The sequence below is a fragment of the Mustela nigripes genome, chromosome 9, assembly GCF_022355385.1.
Source record: "Mustela nigripes isolate SB6536 chromosome 9, MUSNIG.SB6536, whole genome shotgun sequence".
Lineage (NCBI taxonomy): Eukaryota > Metazoa > Chordata > Mammalia > Carnivora > Mustelidae > Mustela > Mustela nigripes.
In genome coordinates this window covers 87498665-87510986 of record NC_081565.1, presented here as the reverse complement: position 1 = coordinate 87510986, position 12322 = coordinate 87498665, and the positions used below count along the sequence as shown (strand labels likewise).

General features: G+C 59.1%; 1 protein-coding gene across 2 annotated transcripts in view; it reads left to right on the top strand.

Moving 5' to 3' along the window:
• Positions 1–11747, top strand: part of BICD2 (BICD cargo adaptor 2) — a 42360-nt gene extending 30613 nt beyond the window's left edge. Inside the window, exons 3-8 of one of the 2 annotated variants that reach the window (XM_059412036.1) lie at positions 2861–3013; positions 4524–4958; positions 5425–6432; positions 6528–6679; positions 7715–7925; positions 9610–11745. In XM_059412036.1, coding sequence (XP_059268019.1) covers positions 2861–3013; positions 4524–4958; positions 5425–6432; positions 6528–6679; positions 7715–7925; positions 9610–9615 — 1965 coding nt within the window. In that variant the 3' untranslated portion in view covers positions 9616–11745. Of the gene's footprint in view, positions 1–2860; positions 3014–4523; positions 4959–5424; positions 6433–6527; positions 6680–7714 lie in introns of both variants that reach the window. The other variant, XM_059412034.1, reaches the window with a different exon arrangement.
• Positions 11748–12322: the final 575 nt, after the last annotated feature.

Below are 12322 nucleotides of genomic sequence, written 5' to 3'. Positions count from 1 at the left end.
CGCCTGCAGGAGAGAGTCACCACCTGTGAGACCCCTTTGGGTCCCTCTGATCGGCTTGTGTGGTTGTCACAGGCCAAGTGAGGCTTCTTCCTCGGTTCCCTCTCCTGATGCTCCTTCCTGCCTCTCACTCCTGGCTCCTCCTCCCACCACCCGGAGCTCCTGCGGCTGTGGCCCAGGCTGCAGGACCCAGGACCTAGGGCGTCACCACTGCTCTGGAACCTTCCAGGCAGGGCATCTCCCAGCCATGACTCCCCTCCTCTCCCTCCACCCCTCGCTCCCCCAACATGCACACACACACCTGGGGTGCCTCCCTTCTTGGGGTGGACAGGGAGGGTGGGCACAGCCCTGGCTGGAAGGACAAAGGCCTGACCTACCAGTGCCTCCTGCCAGGAAGGTGCTGCTCTGGCTGTGTGAGGACAGCCGTTTGGTCCAGGGCAAGTTCCGCCTGCCATTCCCTATGGGCCTCCTCAGGGCTTCCTCAATGAAGGGGAGTATCTGCTCCCAAGTTCTCCTCAGAGCCCCTGGGGGCTGAGGTGGGAGCATGCTGACAGGCTGGGGGCACTGAGGGGCATGGAGAGGGTTTGCTGATGAGGAACCTGAGGAACCCACATGTCCACCTTCTCCAGCTGGCCTGCACAGTCGGGGCAGAGGGTCACGTGTTTACTGCCTGTGCCCATCATAAGGCCGCCATCGACAGGCTGTCTGGGAAAAGATGCTTACTTTGGGGAAAACCAAAGCACATGGTGGCCAGTTGCAGCTCGTCGGAGCCCTCAGAGTTGGGTGTGTGCTGGGCAGAGGTGCTGTGTCTGCTGTAGGCATCTGGATCCTGTAGCATTCCCAGACGGTGCCCTCACCTGCCGCACGCGTCCTGGGCCACTCTGTGAGCTTGGCGCCCCTGACCTCTCCGCCCATGGGGCCCCCTGCCCTTTGTCGGCCCAGGTGCTGGTGATGGGAGGCCGTGTTGTCATTTTTAGCAACAGAGCAAGATGGGATGGGCTCCCTGTGGGCCCATCACCCTGAGTTGGGAAGGTTGTCCTGGCCGTCGGGGGAGCTACCCCTCGTGTCTCTTTCTGCAGTCTAGAGGGTAGGTAGCTGCGGGGTTCCGGCTCTGGCTTCCATCCTGAGTGGTGGCCTTGTCAGGTCATATCACGTGTGTTTGGGCACCTCTTGCACCCCAGGTGAGAGAGGGCTGGGTAGGCAGGGCATTTCTGGAGACGCAGAGCAGGCATGTGCCTGGTGTTCATGGGAAGTGAGGAATTCTGGGCAGGGGTGACCGTGCTGCCTGGAGCAGACGGAACCAGCGGCGCGTGCACGTTCCACGGAGTTCTGTGTCAGTCAAGGACACAGGCTGTGTGTGCCTTCAGTGCACTAGGGCCTCCACGTGCAGTCTGGAGTTCAGGATTTGGGGCTCAGAGGGTCTGGGAGCCCAGGCTGGCCTGTGCACCCCCTCCTCCCGGCCACCATCTACTGTTTCTGTCCACCTCAGGGCCCTTGGGTTTTGAAGGTGGTTATTGAGCTTTAAGTAAAGCCTGTGTGGAAGAAGAGGAGCGGATCTTGCTCGGGACTGTGCTTCCCGTGCCACCTCCTGTGTCCACCCCCACGGAGCAGACAGGTGGTCTGAGCAGGTGCGGCAGGCCGGGGTGGGCTGAGCCACAAGTGGGGAGCACCCGGCATGCTGTAGCCATGTGGACGTGGCAGGCCCACGGTCACGGTTCTTACGAGTCCGTGATTGTGGCGGTAGGGAGGCTCTCCAGCGCCGCACAGCAGGGGAGAGGGTTGGCTTCGTGTAAGGATTTAGCTCAGGTGAGTGAGGGTGGTGGGCCAGTGGCTGGACACCCAGGGAAGGGCTGAGGTTACAGTTGGAGTCTGAGGGGTCTGGAGGCAAAATTCCTCTTTCCAGAGCATTCTAATCTTTTCTTTGGGGCTTGGAACCGATGGGAGGAGGCCCGTCGTGGAGGGTGCTCTGCTTCTCTCAGAGTGTGCTGATCAGGCGTCACTCTGACCTGTATCTAGCGTGGTGGCGTCTGGACGGGCGTTTGCCCAAGTGCGTGGATGTGGGGGCCTCTCCACGTTGCCACAGACGTTAACCCTGACAGTTAACAAGGGCAGCAACCAAGGGCTGTGCGAGCGCGGAGCTTGTGTGGGGCTTTGTCAGGGATTCCCAGCTGCCTCCAGTGAGTGACAGTGTTTTCTCACGTTGCCGCTTGGACCGTATCATTTTGCATATTTTTGCCTGTTCAACAGGAGTTTTGCTTTCTGGGTGAGTCTTGCTTTTCTTCAGCCTGTCCCGTGCTGTGTGTTCGTTCTGGTGTCGCTCTTGGCCACCGCCTCGGGTCACTTTGCCGGAGACTCATGTAGTGAGTTGTCAGGTGCTTGACACCAGATGACTCCCCCTGTCTGTTGCTTTCACGTTTTCCTTCCTGCTCTCTGGCCCTGTTTCATCTTACCCATCCAGCATTGCTGGCACGTGTGTGCCTGCGTGGAGTCTTGGGGTCTTGTCTACAAAGCCCCAGCACGGTGGAGAGGCCGGTTCACGAGGAGCGAAGGCAAAGGGGAGGGCCCGGGGGCGGCGCCGGCCCGAGGAACAAGATGCCGCCTGGGGTGTGGACACGGGACAGGTGGGAGGTAGTTTGTCTAGGGATCATTTCTGCCCCCAGGGATGTCAGCGACGTCTGGAGACCATTCTAGTTGTCACAGTGTGGGAGGGAACTACGAAATGTCCTATCACATACAGGACAGCCCAGAATGTCACAGGGACTGAGGTCAAGGGACCCAGCCAGGTCCTGGCACAGCTATGTGGCTGCCAGCGCCAGTGGGACCAGCTGTGGCCAGCTGCCCACATTCACCTTCCTCTTGGCAGATCAACCAGAACGTGGAGACGCAGCGTGGCCGCCTGCGGGATGACATCAAGGAGTATAAGTTCCGAGAGGCCCGCCTGCTGCAGGACTACTCGGAGCTGGAGGAGGAGAACATCAGCCTGCAGAAGCAGGTGTCTGTGCTCAGGCAGAACCAGGCAAGTGTTCGGGCTGCAGCCCCTGCCCCTCGCTTCGCGGGTCTGTGGTCTGCAGGCGGTTCCCTGCCTTCTTTCCCATCGCCAAGCCCAGGGCCACACAGCACATTGCTGTGGACTAAGGGGTGTGGGGTCAGGACCTGGCTTCTCCTGGACCATGAGAATGAGGTCTCTGCCTGTAGTATTGGCTGACTGCTGGCCTGGCCAAGGTGTCCCAGTCAGCAAAAGTGGGACAAAAATACAGAAGGTGATGGAGAGGAGACACCCGAACCCCAGGAGGCGGGGTGTCCAGGCCCCTCTCTCCCACAGCAGTTTGCCTGCTCCTCTGTCTGTGTGTGGTCCCGGGCCCTAGTAGCCTCCCGGGTAGGATGATGGGCACTGAGGAGCAGTAGGGAGAGGTCCGAACTCTTATCTCTGCACTCAGACAACCCCAACAACAGGCAGGGTCACCTCAGGCTGTGATGGGGTCAGGAGGGTCACCTCCACTGGTAACAGAACACCCACGTGAGATCCCTGAAGGCCTACACCTGCCAACCTCTCCAGGCACTACAGCTCTGCAGGGTGGGGCTGGGGGACCTTTTCTCAGCAACCCCAAAGCTCAGCGCCCTGGATGTTTGAATCTTGCGTGGGAAGGCCTGGGTTCACGTGTGTATGTCAACAGCAGGCCTGCTGGACACTGCACATCAGTGGTCATGCACAAGTGTCCTGAGACAAGGAAACTGAGGCAGATGGTGGAGTCCAGTTCCCTCCCCAGCCTCCCTGCCCCTGGGTTGTGTTCTTCATTTCTTGCACCAATATAACAGAATGGTAAATACTTTCAGAAATTCCCTGTAGCCTCTGGGGCGCCTGGGTGGCTCAGTGGGTTAAAGCCTCTGCCTTCGGCTCAGGTCATGATCTCAGGGTCCTGGGATCGAGCCCCACATCGGGCTCTCTGCTCAGCAGGGAGCCTACTTCTACCTCTCTGTCTGCCTCTCTGCCTACTTGTGATCTCTATCTGTCTAATGAATAAATAAAACCTTAAAAAAAAAAAATTCCCTGTAGCCTCCTCTGCAGGAACCTCCCTTGTCTGCCCGCAGACACGGCTTCAGTCCGTGTGACCGGATTGTCTGCTGCTCCCACTGGGGTGTCTCCAGGTCTGGGTGCCAGGCGTGCTGCGGCATGTCCCTCCTCTGTGGCAGTACTCATGCTTTTGCTTGCAGAGAGGATTAGAAGTGATGGTCCTTGCATGGGCATTGATAGCGTGTTTTAGGTTTCTTAGAATATTTAACCAACTATTCATGTTCGTGAAGTAGCTCTGGAATTTCCAGCCAGTGTGTGTGTGCTGCTGTTTCAAGTGACCCGACCCGCGTGCAGCAGGGATGCATGTGTTCCGGGTCCGGTCGTGTCTCCGGCTCTGCCAGCAGCAGGTGCATGGGACCCAGAGCCCCTGAGCATCCAGCAGCCCTTGCTGCGGTGGCCACACGCCAGTATGTCCCCCTCGTATGGGCACAGGACAGCGTCCCTGTCTTTCCAGGTGGAGTTTGAAGGCCTCAAGCATGAGATCAAGCGTCTGGAGGAGGAGACCGAGTACCTCAACAGCCAGCTGGAGGATGCCATCAGGCTCAAGGAGATCTCGGAGCGGCAGCTGGAGGAGGCGCTGGAGACCCTGAAGACAGAGCGAGAGCAGAAGCTCAGCCTGCGCAAGGAGCTGTCCCACTACATGAGCATCAACGACTCCCTCTACACCAGCCACCTGCACGTCTCCCTGGACGGCCTCAAGCTCAGCGACGACACCGAGGCCCTGGCCAACGGCTTCGAGCATGGCGGCCTGGCCAAGCTGCCCCCAGACAACAGGACCTCCACGCCCTCCAAGGACGGCCTCGCCCCACCCTCCCCCAGCCTGGTGTCCGACCTCCTCAGCGAGCTCAACATCTCCGAGATCCAGAAGCTGAAGCAGCAGCTGATGCAGGTGCGGGCGGCGGGGGTCATCACAGCGCCGGGGCCTTGGGGGTGCGCGCGTCCCCTCTTACTGGTGTTTACTGTAAAGGCCCCGTCGTTGCTGTAGTGACAGTGCAGAGTTGCAGGGGAGGTGCCCTGAGGAGGAGGGTCCTGGCGATGAGGTGGCAGTTTGGGCCCTGTCCAGGGTTCCCTCATGCCCTTTCACGGGCCCACGTGCAGCCTCCCATGCTGCATCATGTCAGGTCTCCTGGCGTCTGCACCGTGGCCCGCCCCTGGCTGGCACACATCTCCAAGGAGGGCCGTCTCAGCTCCGCATGCTTCCAGGCTGGGAGGGCCCCTCAGGGCTCCACACATGGCACCCGCATTGCCCACGTCACAGAGACCTGCAGGGCGATTGCTGTGGCACAGGCGGGGTCATCACTGGGTCTGTCCTGGGGGTCCTGCGGGCTGCTGACGGGCCTCCTGTGCTCTTGCAGATGGAGCGGGAGAAGGTGGGCCTGCTGACCACACTGCAGGACACGCAGAAGCAGCTGGAGCAGGCGCGGGGAGCCCTGTCGGAGCAGCATGAGGAGGTGAGCCGCCTCACAGAGAACCTCACCGCCCTGCGGCGCCTGCAGGCCGGCAAGGAGCGGCGGACGGCCCTGGACAGCGAGAAGGAGCGTGACAGCCACGAGGACGGTGACTACTACGAGGTGGACATCAATGGGCCTGAGATCCTGGCTTGCAAGTACCGTGTGGCCCTGGCGGAGGCAGGTGAGCTCCGCGAGCAGCTGAAAGCCCTGCGCAGTGAGCATGAGGCCGGTGAGGCCCGGTACGCAGAGGAGAAGGGCCAGCACGAGGCCGAGAGCCAGGCACTCACAGAGAAGGTCTCCCTGCTGGAGAAGGCCAGCCGCCAGGACCGCGAGCTGCTGGCCCGGCTGCAGGCGGAGCTGAAGAAGGTGAGTGATGTTGCAGGTGAGACACAGGGCAGCCTGAGCGTGGCCCAGGACGAGCTGGTGACCTTCAGCGAGGAGCTGGCCAACCTCTACCATCACGTGTGCATGTGTAACAACGAGACGCCCACCCGCGTTGTGCTGGACTACTACCGAGAGGGCCCGGCCGGCGCCGGCCGCTGCAGCCCTGAGGCCCGCGGGCGCCGCTCACCCGTCCTGCCCAAAGGGCCTCCTGCCACAGAGGGTGGCGCGGGGGACAGCAGCCCCTCGCCCAGCCCCTCTCTGCCCTCGCCCCTGAGTGACCCGCGACGGGAGCCCATGAACATCTACAACCTGATCGCCATCATCCGCGACCAGATCAGGCACCTGCAAGCGGCCGTGGACCGCACCACAGAGCTGTCGCGGCAGCGCCTGGCCTCCCAGGAGCTGGGCCCCGCTGCAGATAAGGACCGGGAGGCGCTCATGGAGGAGATTCTCAAGTTGAAGTCCCTGCTGAGCACCAAGCGGGAGCAGATCACCACGCTGCGCACCGTGCTCAAGGCCAACAAGCAGGTGTGCGGCTGGGCGGGCGGGGCTCCCCCCTCCCTGGGCCTCCGGCAGGGACCCGTGTTTCTCAAGCCCCTGCCCTTCGTGTTTCTGACCCCCAGACGGCTGAGGTGGCCCTGGCCAATCTGAAGAGCAAGTACGAGAACGAGAAGGCCATGGTGACCGAGACCATGATGAAGCTGCGCAACGAGCTGAAGGCCCTCAAGGAGGATGCGGCCACCTTCTCCTCGTTGCGCGCCATGTTCGCCACCAGGTACTTGCCACGGCTCCTGCCAGGGGGCCCGGGGTCAGGCCCTGCGGGGGGCTCCACCCCTGCAGCTGCTGAAGGCCCACAGGGCTGTCACCTGCAGTGCCGTCTGCACTCCCCTCGCAAGAGGACGGGGCTGGCGGCAGAGGCTGAGAGACCAGGGCCCAGAGGCCGGGCTGGAGGCACGAGGTCAAAAGGGGGTGCGGGCTGAGGCTGATACCGAGTATAGTTAGCTCCCCAGAACTCCACAGGAAGTTTGTAGATTCACAAGGAAGTGTCCCTGCCTGGCAGTGACGTCCTGGGGTGCCCCATCTGACCTGCTGGCCAGGGATTAAGCTGGGGAGAGCAGCCAGCTGTGGACATAGGCACCCATCCACCTCCCCCAGAAGTCAGAGCAGGAGGCTGCTCAGGGCCCTGCTTTTGGGTGTTTGCACCACCCACAGGGGCTGGTCTTGGGCAGGCACCGGGGATGGGACGAGCCCATGTAATCAGTTTCATTTAACAACTTGGCATCTCAAATGCAGCTGAGATCACAGAATTGCAAGAGGGAGGGCCATGGCAGGGGGAGTGAGGGATGGGCCTGCCCACCACTGCCTCCCTCAGGGACAGACCTGCAGTGGGTGTTTCTCTCCCAGCTCCACGGAGAGAGGGGACATAGGTCCCAGGTAAGGAGATGGCAAGAAGGGTCACATTTATATGTGCCTTTCCCAGACTCTGGTGGGTCATCTGGTGACTTAACTCAGCACCTACTGTGCACAGTGATCCGGAAACAAGGCAGGTCCTGCCTCTGGGTTTACCTGTGAGGGCCGGGTGCCCCTTAGCCTTCTGGAAGTTCGCAGAGCAGCCGCCATCTCCCGTTACTGAAAACCAGCTGGGGAGCCCTTCCTAGAGGAAGCGAACCTCTGAGAGGCAGGCGTGTCCTTGCAGTCTGCTCTGAGTCCCCTTGCCCTCTGCGCTCTGGGTGGGGCCTCCACTGCGCGTGCGCCGCGGGGTGCTCTGCCAGCCGCTGCAGCCACGCTCTCGCCTCTGGCGCGCCCACAGGTGTGACGAGTACATCACACAGCTGGACGAGATGCAGCGGCAGCTGGCGGCCGCGGAGGACGAGAAGAAGACTCTCAACTCCCTGCTGCGCATGGCCATCCAGCAGAAGCTGGCGCTCACCCAGCGGCTGGAGCTGCTCGAGCTGGACCACGAGCAGACCCGGCGGGGCCGCGCCAAGGCCGCCTCCAAGGCCAAGCCGGGCACCCCGAGCGTAAGTCACTCCTGTGCCTGTGCCAGCGACAGGGCCGAGGGCACCGGGCTCACCACCCAGGTGGTCTGTGGCGAGAAGTATAACATTTACTGCGATTAGGGCCACGGGGCCGCCGCTGCAGCTACCCTGCCGCACGTCACCTGTCCGCTTCACCTCCACTAACCCAGCAGCAGTGGGACCGCGGTGCTAGGCTGGTCTTAACCGTGACTAATGCACAGAGGGAAGGATGTGGCCGAGGCGGCGTGCTGTTCCACCTGGACCCTGTGAGCTTTGTGTCTGTTCTCACCCTTCACAGCAGCTGCTCTCCTGGTGGGGGAGGGGGTGTCGGGGGGGTCCGAGTGATGTGTCCTAGCACACATGTGGCTTCCCAGGGTCTGTGTGCCGTTGGCCCCTGCCAGGGGTGAGGAGGGGGAGCAGAACCCGAATTGAAACTTGCATGTTCTCCGCACGTGTCTAATGCAGCGGCGTTAGCGGGTCCGGCCCGGTGCCAGGCGCAGCGTCAGGGGCCGCGCCAAGCTTGGCACAGTTCACAGAATTCCTTTGTGGTTTATGCGGCATCTCACTGCACAGCACATTCAGGACACAGTTCCCTCCCCAAGCCCAGAGAAACAGTAGCCCCGACTCCTGCGTCCTCCAGTCTGGGCACGTGCATGCACAGGGCACAGCTCATGCTCGCGAGGTCCAGAGCTCAGCCTCTCTTCTGAGATCTGCACACCCGTCTGGTGGCCTGTGAGGTGACATATTGGTAGGCCCAAGGCCTGGGGTTTTTCCTTGAGAAAAACTTCGTAAGTGCCTGGCCAAACCCTGTTCTCACAGGAAGCCCATCGTTTTGTACTTAGGGTGTGCCAGCCTTCGTGGCAGGTTTCTGCAGCCTCTGCTCATCATCACACACCCCCAGAGCAGGGCTCTAGAAATCTCCAGTGGATGGGCTGGGACAAGGGACTCCCACTCTGTAGCCAGAGCCCAGCCCAGTGTGGAGAGGGAGCCCCGCATGCCCGGGGCCTGTTCCGCACGCAGGTGGTGCGTCCCCCTCATCAGTGCAGTTGCAGATGTGGGCACGGGCAGCATAGGCAGCTGTAGGACTCTCCGTTCCCAGTGCTGGCGTCCACGGCCACCTGAGGTCCCACTTTCCTTTGCAGTATTTCTCTTCCTGTTTCCCTGGGGGCTGCAGGACCCGAGGCTTCTGTCTTTTCCCTGAAGGGCTCCTTGCCTGATCTCTCCATGCCCAGGGGGGTTTATGTTGCCCCGATACAGCTCTCGCCTCCTTTCCCAGGCACATCTCGGTCCCCAGCAGACTCCAGGCACTGCACAGACCGCGGTGGGCTTGGCAGACAACCAGAGTAGGGGGATGGCGGGCCCGGCCGTGCCAGTCCCGAGTACCAGGCTGCTTTGCTGATGAGCTGTTGGGTCTCGGATCCCTCTCCCAGCCGAAGAGGGGCCGGGCCGCTCCCTCTGCAGGCAGGTCTCCCGGGGCCCTGGCCGGCCGCCCGCCGGCCCGCCCGCCGCTTCTTGCCGCTGCTCTCCTGCTTGCAGGTGCTCCCTGAGGCAGTGGGGCTGGCGGCGCCTCCTAACACACGCAGGTCTTCTCTGCCGCCGACTAATGCACCACGTCCTGCCCCAGCCCGGGCGGCGGTCATCTGAGCGGTGCTGGTTCTAACGCTGTCTTGTTTTCTCCCGTTTCCAGCTGTAGAGTAGCTGCCGGGAGGACTCGGCCGCGGCCCTGTCACACTGCAGCCCCTCCCCCTCCCGCGGGCCCACGCCGAGGAAGGAAGGGCAGCCTAAAAGTCCACTTAGAAACGTGTTTGGATATGCCACTGCAGTTCTTTCCAAGTTAGCATTCCCTGAGTGTTTAATGGCAGAGAGAGAAAAGCTTTAATGTTGAGAATGCCGCCAGCTGCTGCCTGGAAGGCCTCTGTGCAGCGCTGAAGAACCCGCTCGGACAGCGGCCACCAGGCTTGCTTAGAAACCCGCTAGAAACACTCAGCACCGGGGCTCCCTGCTACAGACGCCCTTTTTTTATCCGATCAACCTGTGCACTTTTGATATTTTGATATTATATTTGCTTCCTTAATCCCTCCCATAGAGACGGTCTCAGATGCCGTGGTCTGTCTCGTGGTCCTGTAGTGCTCCGTCTTAGCTCCCGCCGTGTTGATCTGACATCAGCACGTGGCATGGATGTGTTTTCCTAGCATGTAGCTCTAGACTGTTTAGATGGAGGCCTCGACCCGGCAAGGAGCTCAGCGATACGTGTCCGCGCTGTGGTTCAGCAGCCTTTTATGTTAACACGGCATTATGGTTCATGTTTGAAATTACAGATTTTAAATGCCATGTTCATTAAGAAATCCAGGGTATTCCAATTCTGGGGTTTTTCATATTGTATTATTATTATTCTTAGGAATAGTTCAATGTAACAAGAAGAAAACTTGACCTTTGCTCTGGTTAAACAGTAATAGGCACTTGAAAACAAAAAGATAAATTATTGAGTGAGTAGTATTACCTACAAATTCCAGAATCTTCTGGGTTTTGGGACATTGTGAAGCATGACTGATTAACAGAATTTTATACAACTGTTCCAGTGAAATTCCAAATTGGAATTGTTTTGTTACTCTGGTTGTTGTGCCAAATTGTGGTACACTTAGAAAATCCTACAGTCGTCGATTTTTAGGGTGTTCTATTTCAACACCTTTTTGTTAGTAATCATTGCCAGTAGTGCCTTCATCAGTTAAGGGAGGTGTCCCAGCGTAGTTTCGGCTCTGACATGGATAGCAAAGAGCTGGTTGGGAGTGTTGCAGGCCAGGGTGGACCAAGAGGTGTGAACGGGCGCACACCTTCGTGCCTGAGCCTGGGCATCTTCATCGAGGGAAAGAAAACAGCAATTGTGCGAAATTCTGTTAGTCAGTGATTCTTCACCGTGCAGATCCTTGCAAATTCAGGGGCTGAGAGAAGGAACGTGAACACACACGCATCGAGTGTGCTTTGGGAACCAAATGGACCTGGGGGACAAGCTAAGCAGGCGGTGCGAACAGCATGCCACGTTTGCGAAGAGCAGGAGGCAGGGGCGCCGGCGCTGTCGGCCCCGTGCGCTGGGGCGAGGGCTAGCCGTAGTACTCTCCGCAGCTGTGAGGAAGAGACGTTCTATGTTCTCTGGCTTGGTGTAACTAATCACTGTTCATTTCAGGAAACAGAACTCGGTATAGCTCCTCAGCAACCCAGGGCTGTGTCCTGTCGGGTTTGCTGAGTGAGGCTGCGCTTACGGTGAAATTGGTACTCACAGAGGAAGAAAGTGTCTTCCCTTCTCCAAAATAAAGGACAAATTATAATAATATTTAAGTAGCAAGAATAAAAGAATTCTGTTTCCTGGAATAAGCATTTCTTATTCCTAGTTATAGGGACCCCTATTTTTACCTTCTATTACAGTGTTGGTTCATAAGAAACAATGTTACATTTACGATGACTTCATCTGTATGGGGTATTTATTTGCAATGATGTCTGAGTACTGTATTTTTTTTCTGTGCATTACCTTAGTGTCAGAAATGTTGTCTTTATTTTAAGATCATATGCATGTTTTCCTGCCAAGGAACCTTTACACAGACCCTAACAAACAAACAAAAAATGCCTTCAGATTCTGAGGAAATAAGGCAGAGCCTGGAAAAGGACTAGGACGGAGCAGTCGCTCTCAACTCGGGACGCGGGTGAACGGCACGAGTGTCGGCAAAGCCAGTGCACATAGGAACAGGGGGCCTGGTAAGGGTCGCGTTGGTAGGACCAATAAATAAAGAATAATACAAAAGCACAAGACTTGTTCTCTGTGGCTGCTCGGACCCGCGGCTCCAGGTGACTGTGGAGCCAGCAAGGCACCGTAACCCCAGTGCCTAAAACAACAAAACCAGCCTGTCTGTGACTGCTGGTGGGAGGAAGTGGGACACAGCCTGGGGCCCGTTTCCGGAGGTTCGGGCAGGAGGGGAGGTGTGGGTTGCCTCTGGCAGTGGCCCTCAGGTGTCCCGAGCCCCAGCGGTGTGGCAGCGAGAGCACATCACCTTCACACTGTCCTCTCTCAGGAAGCAGAGATTTGGATAATGTGGGGTCCTTTGCTGTCCAGACTCTTGGTCTGTGAACTCAGGGATGCGTAGCCATGTTCACCTGTAGGAATGCCTAGGAGGAACGCTGAGCTTGTCCTGCTGTGAGCTTAGGGGCAGATTCTGGCTGAGGGGACAGGGCGTCCTGGGGACACTCCGGCAGCATTCGTCTGACAGCCTCAGTCAGGCCCAAGGGACTGCCCAGACCTCAGGTTGCTGTCTGAGGCCAGGGTCTCACTGCCCTGGCCTCGTCCCAGGACACCTCCCTCTACCCACAGTCTCCTCTTGCCTTGTGGTCTGCAGGGCCCCTTCCTCTCATGG